The sequence below is a fragment of the Neovison vison genome, chromosome 2, assembly GCF_020171115.1.
Source record: "Neovison vison isolate M4711 chromosome 2, ASM_NN_V1, whole genome shotgun sequence".
Lineage (NCBI taxonomy): Eukaryota > Metazoa > Chordata > Mammalia > Carnivora > Mustelidae > Neogale > Neogale vison.
Window position 1 is genome coordinate 72,127,920 of NC_058092.1, and position 16,904 is coordinate 72,144,823.

Consider the following 16,904-nt stretch of genomic DNA (forward strand, 5'->3'; position numbering starts at 1 on the left):
AAGAATATCATGAAAGGAACATGTGGGTGGCTCAGTCAGTTAGGTGGCTGCCTTGGGCTCAGGTCATGATCCCAGGGTCCTGGGATAGAGTCCCACATCCTGCATCAGGCTCCTTGCTCAGCAGGGAGCCTGCTTCTCTCTCTCTGTCTCTGCCTGCCGTTCAGCCTACTTGTGCTCTGTCAAATAACAAAGAAAAAAAAAAAGAATATCACAAATGTGGTGTTGTGTTCTTCTCACTGCATTCTATCAGGAGGCATGTGGTTTCATTTGCTTTGTTACTATGATTTTTAACTTTTTAATAAAGATTTTATTTTTAGGTAATCTCTGCACCCAAGGTGGGGCTCAAACTCAAACCCCAAGATCAAGAGTCATATTTTCTACCAGCTGGGCCAGTCAGGCACCCCTGATTTTTTGTTTAAGGTAGTATCTGGCAGGGTTTTCTACTATCAAGTTACTTTTTTCCTCTTTTGTAATTAGTAAGTGTTTTGTAGGGAGATATTTGAGACTGTGTCAATATCCCATTCTTCATCAGATTATTTGTCCATTACATTAGCATTAACTCATGGGTTCTTGTTTTATCCAATGATTTATGATCTATTATTATTAGTATTTACTTTGATGTTGAAATTATTCCTGATTTGGCCTGTGGGAGCCCCTTTAAGCTGGTTTCTGTGCCTTTTGGACATGTCTCAGTTCAACTGTCACCTGCTCTGAGACGAGTGCCCTGATGATACTATCTAAACTCTTTCTCAAGTTATGTTTTAACTCACACATGCCCTATTTTATATCCATGGTAACGAGAATTACCCAGGTTCCCCTACTTATATTTTACCTCCCCCAACTACAATGTGAATTCTTTGAGAACACAGGTTTTGTTTTATCACTCTGTCTCCAGCACCTAGAAAATAGGGACTCAATGAATAATTACTGAATTAGTGAGTGAAAAGAATACATTATCTCCACTCTTAACTTTCGGTTATTTAAGAAATACTAAGAAGAGCATGAAGTTGTGGAAAGAACATTGACTGTGGAGCCAAACAGTCCTGGATTTTTATTCTAAACAGTTGTGTGATGTTGAGTCATTCACTTTATTCTGAGTTTGTTTGAGCTCTCCTCTCAGACAGCCTTCATAAGATTATATTTAACAACTATAGACAGATTTGCTTCTTGGTTTGTTTTTTTCCCCAAAGTCCAAAGTGTGTACATTTATCCATTGAAACAAGATAACCAGAGCCTAGAACTTTCTGCTCCCTTTTATATTGCTTTAAAAGACAGTACCTGTAAGACTGAATTCTACTGGGTGCCTGGGTGGCTCAGTTGATTAAGTGACTGCCTTCAGCTCAGGGTCATGATCCTGGAGTCCCAGGATAGAGTCCCCTGCTCATCAGGGAGCCTGCTTCTCCCTCTGTCCATCCCCCCAGCATGCCGTCTCTCAAATAAATAAATAAAATCTTAAAAAAAAAAAAGCTTCTACCTTATACGATACACAGAAATCACTTTATAATGAATTATATGGCCAATTGTGAAATTAAAACAACTAAGACTCCAAGAAAAAACATAGAATATCATTATGACATTGAGACAAGCAGACTTCTAAAACAGGAGCTAGAAATCACTAACCACAAAAGAAAAGATTGAGAAATTAGATTACTTAATTATTTAATTGAAATAAAGACTGCGGTGCCTGCGTGGCTCAGTCTTTTAAGCACCTGCCTTTGGCTCAGGTCATGATCTCAGGGTCCTGGGATCGAGCCCCCATTTGGGTCCCTGCTCAGTGTGGAGGCTGACTTCTCCCTCTTCCTCTGCCTGCCACTCCACCCAACCCCCCCACCCCCACTTGTGTGTTCACTCTCTCCGTCAAAACAATAAATAAAATCTTAAAAAGAATAAAAAGGCTGTTTATCAAAATAAACAAATCCCAAATCTCTCAAACAGAACAAAACACTTCTTTAAAAAAATTGAAACAAAACTAGAATTTGCCATTATTTTGGCCTGTTCCTAATTTGTCAATGTTTGACCTTGGATGAAGAGCAACATGCTGACCAAAGATGTTAAATCACCTCATGAAAAGGTGTGCTTACCACGAAAAGACATGAAGAAAACTTACGTTTCATAGTGCTTAGGCTACATATGATTCCAACTACGTGACATTCTGGAAAAAAGCAGTACAGAAACAACAAAAGATCAGTGGCTGCTAGGGCTGGAAGGGGAAGGGAAGAGGAAGAGATGAGTAAGTGGAACAAAGGACATTTTTAGGGCAGTAAAACTGTCCTGTATGATATTACACTGGTGGATACATGACTTTACGCATTTATTAAAACCTATAGAACCAGGGTGCCTGAATGGCACTGTCAGTTAAGTGTCCAACTCTTGATTTCAGCTCGGGTCACAATCTCAAGGTCATGAGACCGAGCCGTGCATCTGACTCCATGCCCAGTGGGGAGTCTGCTGGAGGATTCTCTCCCTCTGCCTCTCTCTGTGCTAGCACACACACTATCTAAATAAATATATAAATTCTTAAACAAACAAATCTGTAGAACTGCATGGCACAGAGTGACTCCTAATGTAAGCTTAACTTTTGTTAGTAAGGTTTCATCAATTCTAACAAATGTACCACACTAATGCAAGATGTGAAATGGAAAACAGAGGAAGAGGGGGTAAATGGGAACACTGTATTTTCTGCTCAATTTTTCTACCTAAAACCATGATAAAAAATAAAGTCTATTAATTAAGATAAAGTTTTAAAAGTGAGCTCACAACTGTTTTTCTATGAAGTGATAATATGGCACCTGTAAAAAGTAACTTTTTCATCCCTGCATTCACGAACCTGTCAGTTTGACCTTCTAGTTTATATATTTTCAGCAAGGGGTGGTTTTCAGTGTTTAAAGGAAAAAAAAAAAATTGACTCCATAGGATTCAGAAAACCCAAAAGGCTAAGTTTCTTAAACCTTAATTTTATTGTCTGAATAGTTAACAGTCTGAAAGAGAACTCTGTGTTATAAACTATAAATGTAAGTGATACAGCATATCTAAATTCTTTTTGATTTTGAGTAAAATCTACTTAAAGTAACCACACATCAAATTTTATTTATTTATTTATTTATTTTTCTAAAGACTTTATTTATTTATTTGACAGAGATTATAAGTAGGCAGAGAGGCAGGCAGGCAGAGAGAGAGGCAGGCAGGCAGAGAGAGAGGGGGAAGCAGGCTCGAGCCCAATGCGGGGGCTCGATTCCAGGACCCTGGGACCATGACCTGAGCCAAATGCAGAGGCTTAAGCCACCCAGGCGCCCCTCAAATTTTATTTTATTAACGAAATGAAAGCCTGCTTCTGCTTTTTAACGAGACTTCTTTGAATGTAATGCCACTATTTTCTTATGCCTCACTGACGGTGAAACATGCTTCCAATAACCTTTAGAAAATGTTACACTACAAAAAACCACTCAGGCTTGAAAAAAATTTATCTGAAGAATATGCCAATCTTCTTCGTGACTGATAAAGGCATCAGTCTATCCTGAAATGCAACTTGATTTCACAACTTGAAGTAATGTTTCTATAAAAATTGGCACATATAAAAAAAACATTTTAGGTATTTACTTCCTATGGAAATACCTGAAACTTCCAAAAAAAATAGCACTATAATTGAAAAACTTTTATTGTTAAAAGCATATCTTCATCTCTGCTTTTTAAAAGTAATGAAAATATATGAGACACATATCAGGAAATAGGCAGAATTATAATTTAAATAAAAACAATGACAGCATAAAATTTATAAAGGTGTAAAATTAGCCAAACTCTGTTATAATAAAAAGACACATCAAGCTAATGGCCTACTTGTTCCAAAAAGTATTAAAGACAGAACTGGCACATAGATAGACACATACAACATTTTTCAAGTTCTTTCAACTTGTACAGTGGTCCTCATTTTAAAAGAGAATGAAAAGTACAGAAAACTATTTTTAAAATCTCACCAAATTACACACCATCGTGGGCTTTTGCCAAGACTTTTCTGTAGGAATGAAAAAGCAAAGGTTGTGAAAATCCTAAGAAAACAGTATTGACTAGTAAGGTTAATAGGAAATGTATATTGGCAAACTGAGATCCTAGGTGGCTCAAACTCCCTTAGATTACACTGGTGGATACATCCGCATCCGAGGGGGACTGTGTAAGTGTCCCTAAGCCCAAGAGACTGGGGGATTCTTCTCAGTACACTAGCAGTTTTTCTATTAGTGATTGGCTTTATTACCATATAGATGTAGCTTAACCTGCAAATTTACTGCTGAACAGTTAGAAAGGACTATGAGACTGTGAAAATTTTAGTACAAATGCACTGAGACATTATTCCCAGCCTTAGACTCTATTCTCAAATAGAGAAATGTTCCCTATTAAAGTTAGTCTTTACATAAAAAATTAGTCTTTCACATAAAAAATGTGAAAACACTCAAAACCTCAAAAACGTAAAGAACAGAAAACACTGAAAAGCACATGATCAACATGATTTTCTTTAGCTATCTCAAAGTATGCTTCTTTTGTCCTAAAAAAAGTCTAATTACAAAGTATGCTTCCACTGCATTTTAAAAGACATATATCAAATATCATTACAGCAATTTTATCAAAAGACTAATACACTTTTCAAATATTTTTTGTTGTTATTAAAAAAAATAAAAGGCTGTAAACTGTCATTGATGGGAAACAGCACGTGATCTCAAGGGAAGAAACATCTCACTAGAGTTTCCACAAGTTCCTTCTTCTTCTAACTGCAGCTCCGGTGGCAAAGGAGGAGCCCCAGGGTCCCCAGGTCTGGGAAGTGTAGTTGAAGAGAAGGTGGGATTTTCAGTTCTGCCAACTTCGAGAACAGGCAAATTCAGAGAAGACTCAGTAGAAAAAAAGGGGGCAGTGCTGGATTCTCCTTCAGGATGGTATATGACAGTGGATGCTCTCAGTTTTTCAGAGAAATTACTCTCATCTGAATTTGATCTAGAGAAGTTGTTTGTGGCTCCACCTGGGAAAGGCTCACAGCTGCTACATTTCAGTCCTACAATAAAATTATTTAGATGTAAATGAAAAAAGTAACTTAAAAAATTGAGCCCACACCCATCTTGTAAGTTTTTAAAGATTACAAGCTAGTTACCACACAACCACGATTTAAAGAGCAATTTATAAATTCTGCCATAATCCATTTCACGTTTCATTTACTTTCCCCAACAACTATGAAGTATATCATTATGTTTATTTCTTAGATAAGGAAATAGTCTCAAGAAAACTAAATGACATGCTATAACTCACATTTAATTTGTATCCTTATATGCTTAACCACTGAATGACCTGGAAAAAATTAAGTAGCCCCTAAAATTTTTCATAAAATAAGAAAAGCTGTCACAACTAATATTCTTTAGCATTCTGGCACAAAATGTATTAACCAATAAAAAAAAACAAACTTTAAACAGAGCATATGCTAAAATTCTGAGTTAATTAATATCAATTATGGATTCTTGAATCACAGGGTGTTAGAAGTAGGAGGGATTTCAGAGGTCCCCTGGGATAACTTCTACTAGTAGAGATGAAAAAATAGAGGCCCCAGGGTTAAGTAATGCCCAACATTCCAGAATTACCTCATGGGAAAGCGAGAACTATAACCCAGGTCTCCTCTTCACATCAAATAATGTCCTGGTTCTCAACTTAACACTTGACTTAAATGACAATGGTTGCTCTGATCAAAGAATTTTACCACATCCAATGGGTATAGCTAACAATTAGCCTCAGGGTGAAAGAATAAACACACACAAATTTTATCTTTCTGTTAGTCTTAGCAAATATTTAACTTAACCGTCGGGAGACACAGATCCTCCTGAATTGACAAATTTTATGTCAAATCTGTGATGTCTATAAAGTACATTTATATGTCACTTTTTTCCCCACTAGCTCTTCAACTTCACAATACATTCAGCATTTCTGTTCCATGCTATAGAAACTTTTTTCTAAAATATGGCTTAGGAGAGGAGACTTCTAATGTGCCCCAAATGGACTTACAGAATTTCTTAAGGGCAGAGCCCTAGATTACTCTTCTCTATATCCCGAGTGCCTAGAACAGCTGGAGGACAGCTATATCACATGCACATTTATTTATTTAAGGGTGCTACAGAAAGGCACAGGGAGAGAGAGAGATGGGGTTCGTGGGGAGAGGAGATTTAAATAGTGCAGGCAATTCTCTGTGGTATTCCAATTACTGATGTGTGCTCCAGAGTGAGGGAGAAACACAGGAAGTGAATTTGCTATGCCATTTATCAATTTCCATTCCCACGCCTCTCTCCTCATGCCAGACTGAGTGTGACTCTAGTGTTTAAGGTTATGGATAACTTACAGGACATAACTCTTACACGCATATCCCAACCACTTCATTCTGTGATCAACTGGTGGAAGAAGAACTATCAGAGCTGGACTTAAAAATACTTTGCCTATATATTGTTCTTCATGTGTGATGTGCATTTTCAGGGGTTACTTCTGAATAGATCGATCTTACATTCTGCAGACTTCAGAAGCAAATGCATGTGTATACCAGGATTTTCTTGAAGTTTTGTATAAATGGTATTGTTAAATGAATATAAAAACAGAACATTGAGTGATAATCCATTCTTCCAATGAAATCACATAAGGTTAAAAAAAAATGTAAATCAAATGTAATTCTGAAGCTGAAACTTTCTGAATAAAAACAAAACAATCATTTCTGTTTTTTTTTGTTTTGTATTTTATTTTTAAAAGCATTGTCATATTTAAATGATTTCTTGGACACCAACATATCTTACCTTTCAGATGTTCTAGTTTTATATTTCTAAGTTTCAACACTTCATCTGTAATCTTCTGAATCAGGAAGTTCTGTGTTTTTTCTCGCCGAATAGATTCAACCAGTGTATCCAGTCCTTTGGGGTTTTCTTGTAAGTAGTCTAACAATTTTCCAGCCCTTTTTCTACTTGATGTTCGGCAAGAAATTTCTTCAGTGTCTTCTCTGCTGAGTATTTTTTTTGCACGTAGATGATCAAAATGTCTCTCAGCTATGATTTTTTCACACAGGTATACACGCAGATTTTCTAAAGCCTAAAAGACATAAAACTGTGCTTCAGTGTGTTTTTTTTTTTCCAACATTTGAGGAAATTACATAGCTGACTGATTATTAGTTAGGAATCTTCACTGGTGGGAGAAAACATACTGAAGTCAGGAGGCTCAGGCCTACTAAAATCCATGTTATTAAGAGAAGGGCCAAGTAAACAGAAGTAGGTCCTAAACTAACCATTCCTTGCAGCTTCTGTCTTGCTTTAATTTAATCTCACCTTCACAGCTATACACTAAGACCAGGCTACTATGAGGAGGAAACTGGATGAATCTAGAGGGCCTGTGTTTGTGGACATAGGGAGGTATGCTCAGGGCCTCCATCTTCAGGGGTAAAGATGAGAGCAGAGGCTTCCATGTTAGTTACATTGAACAAGGAATCCAGGATTAGTCAGGACCAAAGAGGATAACTTAGTGAGGCCTCATAATTTATAACTGTCACACGTTTGTAAATTTTCCACTTTCCTGAAGTAAAACCGTTAAGAGTTTCTATCCTAGAGTAAGAGTGTCTTTCCTAGAGTAAAACCGTAAGAGTCCACAATGTTTCTATCTTTGGAATCAGTTGGAAAGACTATACCCTAACTCAGTGAGTCAGCTGGTAGAAGGGAAGTGGGCACAGGACTGGGGAAGTATGCTAAAGAAATAGTGAATGTTGGACGAAATTAAAGAAATGAAGAAAAGGAAATCACAGAAAACAGGCTGAGATCTGAGCAGTACCTCAGGGAACTTAATTAGCAGAAAGCTGATGTGGGTCCCAATAAATAGCATTAATAATTTGATGCCAGCAACTGTATTCTAGCTCTTCTTGCATTTACTAGATATGTGATCTTGGGTAAGTAACTTAACTCCTCCGTACCTCAGTTTCCTCATCTGAGTATTATGAGGAATAAAATAATAAATGTAAAGTACTTAGAAAAGTGCCTGGTACATAGTAAGTTGTCAACAAATGTTATGACTAATTTGACTTACATATGAATGAGCTAGCTAAAGGCAATGGAAGATCTTGCAAGTATCCCAATACATGGTGGCAGGAAAGTAGGCTGGGTGAAGGGTTCCCATAGTTCTCAGTCCACTGAACTTCCACGTTCATTTATTTATTCACACAGAAAACATTTCAAATATCTAAACATCTAATATGCCAAGTGCTGAGCATACAAAGATGAACAAGACTTGAATCCTGTACACAAAGGTCACATGGTCTAGTTGGAGAGTAGTATCAAACACAAGCCAATAATTATAAGATAATGTGGTATGATCCAGAAAACGAAAACAAAAACAAAAACAAAAAAACCCCACAAGTACTGGGGAAGCACAGAGTAAACAACTAAGCATACCTCCATGATATGGGAAATTTACAGAGGCTATATTTGTAGCATGAAAATGCACAGAGGGGAATATGAACAAGTCTGGGGGTAGCTGGGATGCAGGGTGCACATGAAACAGTGGTAAGAAACTAAGCTGAAAAGGAAACAGGCTGGATCATGGAAGAATTTTTATAATACGTTGAGGAACATACAATTCACTGTAGCCACAAGAGTCATCAAAGGCTTATAAATAGAAGCAATTAAAAAACTTTTGCAGAGGACTGGGGGGAGCAAAAGCTGGGAGAACTGTAAGGAGATTGCTGCAATGTTTTCCATAAGCCATGCTGAGTGCATGAATTTAAGCTGTGCAGATGGAGAGAGAGAATAGATTTCAAAAGCTGAACTCCTAGGAAAAAACCTCTTCTGTTGTCATCTCTATGACTTATATGCTGGTGATCACCAAGTTTGTGGATGTGATCAAGACTTTCTAGACTTAGCCCAGATACTTTAAATTCAACTTGTCTAAAACCAAATTTGGTATCTTTGCCTGTCCTTTTCCTCTGATATTCTTAACTCATTGGGGAGTACCTCCGTCCATCCAATCATGCAATAAACCTACCACTAATCCTCCACTTCCTCTCTTTTGCTCACTTGCCACATCTGATCACCCACCCACCAAGTCCTGTCAATTTATCTTACATTTATCTAATACATTTATCTAATTTATAGATACTTACATTTACCTAATGTAAGTATCTTACATTTAATCTAATTTTATATTTCTATCTTACATTTATCTAATCTGCCCCTTTACTTCATTTCTATTATTAGCATTGCCTTAGCTCAGGTCTTTGTCAGATGTTGCATGGACTATTAACAAACAAGACACCTAGTTGTACTTCCTATTTCTTTCCTCCTGCTCAAATTTCTCCTTCACACATCTATTAGATCTTCCAAATTTTCAAGAGAAAATGGAAATCTGGAGTGTTACGTGAATTCTGCTAATATTGAAATGCTGTCACTGAATTTTGTAAAAACTTAAAACTTGTTTTTTTTTTCCACTAACTTAGAAGATAAAGTCCTTCCCTTTGGCAGAACAGTTGAGAGGTCAGGAGTGGGGCGCTGGATCAGGCCAACTTCAGTTCAGATCTTAAATCTGCCACATACTCCTGTAAGAGCTGGGACAAGTAACCTAAACTTTGGGTTATTTATAAAATAGTGATAAACACCCTGCAGGACTGCTGGAAGGTCTAAGTAGGACAATGAATATGAAGACTTGAGATAATCTCTGATACACAGTAAGTACTCAATAAATAACAGCTGTTTGATCATGGGAGACAGGGTACTTTGTAATATGGCTCCTGCCTACCTCTGGAGCTTAATCTATCACCCCCCCTACCTGTCCTGGTACTTTATGTTCTACCTAAAAACTGGTGTCCGTCACTCCCTATTTCTTTGTGTTATTACTTTGTTTTTCTATTTTCATACCCCAAGTCCCTATTTATCATTTATGATGTGGCACAGTGGCCACTTCCTTTATGAAGCTTTGCTTAAACTCTCCAGAAGGAGTTAGGCACCCCTCTCCTCTGTCCTCAGGGCACCCTGTGTGTTTATTTCACTTGTCTATATACCACTACTCCACTTCTTATCTCCCAATTCACTTCCACTCTGTGTCACTACTCTTTTCAGCTACCAATAACCTCCTCACTGTCAAATCTCATACTTGTTAGTCTTCATCTTACCTCTCAGCAGCATGGACACAGCTGACCACTCACACCTTCCTTGAAATACTGCTTTCTTGTCCTATATGAATACTACATTCCCCTGGCTTTATTCCCACCTTTGAGGCTATAACCTTTCACTTTTTAAAACTCCCCTATGATCTCCCTTTTCCCTTCTAGTTCTCAGCTTCCAAGGTGAACTCATTCAATCCTACACCTGTATTTCTAGCGCAGATCTCCTTGCTGATCTTCAGACTTGTAGGTCTAATTGCTGATTTGACAATTTTACTTACCAGTCTGACCTTTCTCAACTTAATCCATCACCAAGTCCTATCATTTCTATTTCAAAAATGCATCTGGAATTTGCTTGTTCCATCCATTTCCAATGCTTTCACCCTGATCTAAATCACCATCAGCTCTCAACTATATAAATTCCAACAATCTCCTCACTGGTTTCCCTCTTTTTCTTTCTCTCTCTCTCCTTTTTTTTTTAAAGATTTTATTTATTTATTTGACACAGAGAGAAAGAGTGAAAGAAAGAGCGCAGGCAGAGGGAGAAGCAGGCTCCCCACTGAGCAAGGAGCCCCATGCAGGGCTCAATCCCAGGACCCTGGGATCATGACCTGGGCCAAAGGCAGCAGCTTAACCAGTTGAGCCACCCAGGTGCCCCTGGTTTCCCTCTTCTTACCTTTGCTCTCCTAAGTCCATACAATAGATAGAGGAATTAAAAATATAACATAATTCTTCAATTCTACACTTGGGGAGAAAAAAATTCTACACTTGGGGAGAAAAAAATTCTAACACTTTATTGCCATCTGTAAGACCCTTCAGGAACTGGCCGTAGCTCACCTTCAGAACTTCATCCCAGGGCACCCTCTGCCTGTGTTTCCAATTTCCCCAAGTCACCAAGGTCTTGCCTGTTTTAGGTCCTTTGCAAATTCTATTTTGCCTATAATATTATTCCCCCAGTTCTGTCATATTCTTCAGCAACCAGTTTAAAAGTAACCTTCCCTGGGGCGCCTGGGTGGCTCAGTGGGTTAAGCCGCTGCCTTCGGCTCAGGTCATGATCTCAGGATCCTGGGATCGAGTCCCGCATCGGGCTCTCTGCTCAGCGGGGAGCCTGCTTCCCTCTCTCTGTCTCTCTGCCTGCCTCTCCATCTACTTGTGATTTCTCTCTGTCAAATAAATAAATAAAATCTTAAAAAAAAAAAAGTAACCTTCCCTGACCATCCTATGTCAAGTAGATTTCCCCTGCTACGTCTCAGTGCCTGTCTGTCTCCTTTATAGTACTTACCATAATTTGTAATTATATATTTGTTTTCAACCTTAATGACCTGTATGTCTGAAGCAGGCAAAAACCAGGCATGTTTTGTTCAACTCTGTATATCCTGCATTTAGCAGAGTGTCAAGTAGATAGTTTCAGATGAATGAAAAATTCACTGCACTTATACTGTAGTTTGAAATTATTAATTCATGTCCGTCTACCTCCTCTCAAGAAATCAAGCTCTTTTCATACTGGGATTTGTCTTAGTCTTTAATTTTTGACCTGTTAGAATCATGCATGCCTCACAGCAGCGTGTAATCCTTATTTATGAAACTGAACAAAATTCAACTCAAAAGATGAGGTAAACAACTAGAGGGGGTGGGGGGAGAGCATAGTGAAAAAGTAGGACTTGCTAGGAGGATGGGTGGTGGTGGTATACTATCCATCAAGACAGAGAATACTGCCATGGACAGTAAGCCGCTTTGGGGAAGGGATGATAAAAAGTTCAGTTTTTGACAAGACAAGGAAGTGTGCAGAATACAAAAGTGGATTTCCAGTAGGTATTTGGAAATATGGACCTAGAGCTGACAAAGAAGGGAGTCCAAATACGTTTATGATCATTTTAAAGCCTTCTGAGGTCATCAACAATTTTGAAAATAGCATGAAAAAAATTTTTAAGGAAAAAATGTGCACATACTTTTTTTTCCCATAGACCTCCTGAAATCCACTTGTGATTCCCCAAGTTTATGAATTTCTGATACAGCTGTAAACTGAAATCATGGAGATGGATAATATCAATGAACTGATAGAAAAAAAATGAATAAAGACCTGGAAGACACTTCACAACTCTGTGTACAGGTTTTATATTTATGCTCACCTGTAACCTTTCACAGCCATTTGTTATCAACTGCAAAATGGGAATGACAATTATTTCCCTTAGAGGCTGCTGTAAAGACTAAATGGGAACACTGCAATTTGTGTGACAAAGAATCTGGAACACCCAGGCCTCACTCTTAAAGTTCACGGAGTCCACTGGCACAAATCTTATATAAGACAACACTCATATATTCTATGGTAGTTACCAATGTCCCAGTTTTATCTCAAATAGACTATAAAGAAGAGGCCAGACTGTCCTTTTTTTGTATCTTTCTAGACCCAAGAAGAGTACCTTCCATATACTAAGTGCTCCACAAAAATCTGCTGAATGAGGAAGCTAAGGTACAAATCCCAGTCATACCCAGCCAGTTTCCTTTTACTAATGAGTCACGCCAATTGTAATTATGTAATCATGAGTGCAGTGTACTAAACTTTTCAAGGTAGGGAAAGGGGAAAATTTTAGGGTAAATGAACATTTAAAAGTATGCTGTCTTGTCCAGTTCATAAATATGATTCTGTATAAGTACTAAAGTGTTAAACTGGAACTCATTTTCTCTTGAGTTTGTCTGTTTAATTTGAAATGACATGAAGTTATTTCAGTGGTACCCATATAGGTCTCATTCAGCAAAACAAGTAATTAAAAGCAAAAGACAAGAAATACCTTAACCAGTAAGTGTTAAGTATCAAGATTTGGGCAGTTCTGCAGCGTCCAAGCAAAAGACCCTAATTTCGGTACTGAATATTTTCGGCATTTACCTGTAAATTAATTTTTGGCTACACGTCCCCCCACCCCCCAATTTAAATACGTGGGCGTTTGCTTACTAGGGGAATTCCAGGTTGTGCTTTCAGCTGTTGAGCTTCCCCCAACCCCCCTTATAAAACGAGTTTCACATATTTGCTCCACTGCTTGAGATCCTTCAACTGGTCCAGCTTTCGCTCCAGGTTGAGCCATCAGCCTAAGGATTCTGGCTCAAGATGAACCTGGGCAGTCGATTCCCAATAACACCGCTCCACAGCGCAGTGGGGGTAGAAATGACCAGTGAAGAGCGGGCAAGAAACTGACTGCGAAGAAATGCTCCAGTGGACAAGGTTTCAGGAATCCAAGCCCTGCTTTTAGCGATTTTAAACGTGGATTAACAGGTCACAAGGGGTCACTGCCACTAAGATCCCTCGGGTGCCGTCCTGCGGTGCCTGGACCTTCCGCTTCTTCCACCCGAAGCCTCCTCTTCCGACTCGGACTCCCACTCCGGGTTTCCGCTTTCCTCGCCCTCCCGGCCGCAGCCTGCCCCAGCCCACCCTCGACCCCTGGCCCTGGACGGCGCCTGGGCAAGGTGGTGCTACTCACGTCCTTCTTCACTTCTGTCAGGTCCTCCTCGGTGAGGGACGGCGCGGTGGGCTCCATGGCGGAGGAAGGAGTAAGTGCTTCTTCCGGGTCCGGGAGCTCCGGCAACACCGCCCGGCCAGGCTGGGGACCTGGGCCTGCGGGTGAAGGGGGAGAAGGGCAGGCGGAACGGGTCGAGAGGAAGAGAACTGCCCTCTCGACAACGGAGGGGCGCAGGAATGAAACCGCAGAGCTTCCGGCTCCGCCTCTGGGGCTGAGGGCGCCGCAGACCTAGCCGTCCCAAAGCCAGGTTCCGTGCAGCGTTCCTTCCTCTCCCGGAGACTTAGGCGCAGGCTCCGCCCCCCCCCCCGACGAACCGGGGCTGGTCTTAGAACCCGCCCCATCTCAGAGGGAGCCAATCGGTGACGGCCCGTGGGCCAAGCCTGTCTCTGCCCCCCGGCCGGATCCTTTCAGGAGTGGCTCCGCCCACAGCCCTCACGCGGCATTTGCGAGGAGCAGTCGGTAGGCCTCCCAGTCAGGACTCGTTTCCGTGGGTGTGGCCCGTTGCTCCTCCCGCCGCACGCCCCGCCTTCGCAGGCTGCTCACGGGTGGAGGCGGGTCTCAGCCTGTCAGTACATCTGGGTTCCGCCCCTTTTCCCAGATCCTGCCCTACAATTTCCGGGTGCTGCGCTAACTCACTGGCTTGTTAGGCTCTTTGCTCGAGTACAGGTACCAGCGCGTGTGCAAACGAGGCACACACGCCGCTTAAATACAATATTAAAGAAATTTTTGTAAGGAAAAACCACCTATAATCCGCTCGTTTTAATACCTAATTTAACGTCTGCATACTTTTTTGGTCACTTTTTCATAATCCTGTTTCCTTATTTGTTCATCTGTGTGATGAAGATAGGACTAGCTTACCCCTCTCACAAGGCTGCTGTGAGAATCAAATGATACTATATATGTAAGGTTCTTAGAGGTTTTTGGCACACAGTATGAACTCAATTTATTACCTTGTATGACTCAAACATTGAGTCCTTACTAATCTGTATCTTCTAGCTAGAGTTCTATTTTTATGGGGGGAGACTGATGAACAGACAACTATTTCCAGAATGGTATCTAACTCTTGATAGAGGTGTATACAAAACAGCATGAATAATGAATACTGTGGGTGAGAAATTCAAAACACAGCCTGGGCACAAGACATGTTTGGACAACATGATAAATAAACTGGATGGTGTCTGAAGTGGTGACAGAAATGATAAGAGGAACAAAGACAAACCTGGGAACGCCAACTTTTTTTTTTAAAGAAAACTCTACCCCCAACGTGAGGCTCAAACTCACAACCCAGTATCAAGAGTCAACCCCCTCAACCCCCTGAGTCAGCTAGTGTGACACCTCTTGGGAACTCTAACATTTAAAGGAAAGGGAAAGCAAAGGAACCAGAAAAGAACAATGTTGCCAAAGTCACACCAATGTAATTTTGATCAGGTTGCATCATAAGCTTCTAACATTTACATTACATCATATGTCTTTTCCTATGTTGATACACAGTACGAGTCCAGTTTTTTCTGATTTTTAATCTTCCCTCATCTTGGTATAACCCAATTTACTTAACCATTGTGCTTTCATTTCACAAATTTCAATTCACATTTATTGAATGCCAACCATGTACCAGACACTGTTCTAGGTGCTGAGGAAAGAGCTATGAATAAAATAGATAAAAATTCCTTTCTTTCTGGAGTTTAAATTCTAGCATACATGTGTTTTGGAGCAGGGCCAACAGACATTTGGAAAATGATATGTAAAGTTATTATGTTAGAAGATGATAAATGCTAAGAGAAAATACAAAACAAGAAAGTAGGACGAGGGTATATAGAATCTTAACATTAAAATTTTTTTGATTTACGTATAAAGTACAGTGTTCTATTAGTTTCAGATGTACAGTATAATGATTTAACAATTCTGTACATTACTCAGCACTCAGTGCCGGAGTGGTAACATTTAAATCAGGGTGGTTAGTGAGGATCTCACAGAGAAGGGGAGATTTAAGTTACCACTTGAAGGAAATGAAGGAATGAGTCATGTGGACATACAGAGAAAAAACATTAGGAGTAGAGGCAACAGCCTACGAAAAATATCCAGTGGGACTCGGAAGGAGCTGAGGTCCTTATGTGCTGCTATAAATGTGTACTCTGACTTTACTCTGAGTCATATGGGTGTACTCTGAGTCAAACGGGGAGCCACTGGAGGGTTCTGAGCAGGGGAGTGACATGATCCGATTTATGATTTGAAAAAGGAACACTTTCACTGTTGTCTTGAGGGGAAAGAAGATGAAAAAGGGGAGAAAGGCTGTTTTGGAAACAGCCTGTCTCCCCCAAAAAGCCCAGGGAAGAGGGTTAGGGGAGTGTTTCCAAAATCCAGCCCACAGGAGGTGGTGGCTTAGGTCAGGGTTAATAACAGCGAGGGTGGTGGGAACCTTTGGAAGAGAAGTAGGGACGTGATTTCATTTCCTTTCAAAAGGGTGACCCCGGCTGCTGAGAGTAGACTGTGGATGTAAGGGTGGACACAGAGACAGCTGGAGGCTACCCCAGTGATCTAGGGAAAGAGGAGAGTGGTGTGACCAGAGTGGGAGCAGTGGTGAGCATTCCCCCCATGGTTACCCTAAGTTATTCCCCGTTTGTCATTGTTGTAAACAGTTTGTCTTGCAATTTTTCATCTACGTATTCTCCATCATTTTTTTCTTCTGAATTATCATTTCCTTTCCATAAATTCTCAGGAGCAGGAGTACAGAGCCAAGGGAGAAGTATTTTCCAATATATTTCCACAGTTTCTCTCCAAAGTATTGGTCCATTTGCATGTGGAAATGAACTGTTTGGCCACAACCATACAAGGTCTGTTTATGAAGGAGTGGATTCAGCATCCATCAAAGTAAAGTGATTTGAATGATACCAGTGTGACACATGAATTGTGATACAACCATTAGGAGATGGTTATTGTTCTATTATTCTATTATTATTTATCTATTTATTTTTATTCTTTTTTTTTTCTAGAGAGAGAGAGTGTCCATGCACACATACCTATGAGGGGGGGAAGGGAGAGGAGTGGGGGTAAGGGTAGAGGGAGAGGGAGAGAGGGAATCTCAAGCAGGCTCCACACCCAGTACAAGAGTCCAACAGGGGGCTCAGTCTCTTGACCCTGAGATCATGACCCGAGCCAAAATCAAGAGTTAGATGTTTAACCCACTAAACCACTCAGGCACCCCTGTTGTTCTTTTTTAAACAAAACATTTAAAGCACACCAAACTATAAAGG

General features: G+C 40.0%; 1 protein-coding gene across 1 annotated transcript; it reads right to left on the bottom strand.

Annotated features, from left to right (window-relative positions):
* Positions 1-3,637: 3,637 nt before the first annotated feature.
* BCL10 (BCL10 immune signaling adaptor) lies at positions 3,638-13,921 on the bottom strand. The gene is made up of 3 exons (XM_044238607.1): positions 13,615-13,921; positions 6,804-7,092; positions 3,638-5,035 (listed from the first exon to the last, which is right to left on the bottom strand). Exons 1-3 carry the CDS (start codon positions 13,669-13,671, stop codon positions 4,680-4,682), a joined length of 702 nt encoding a protein of 233 aa, XP_044094542.1. The 5' UTR covers positions 13,672-13,921; the 3' UTR covers positions 3,638-4,679.
* Positions 13,922-16,904: the final 2,983 nt, after the last annotated feature.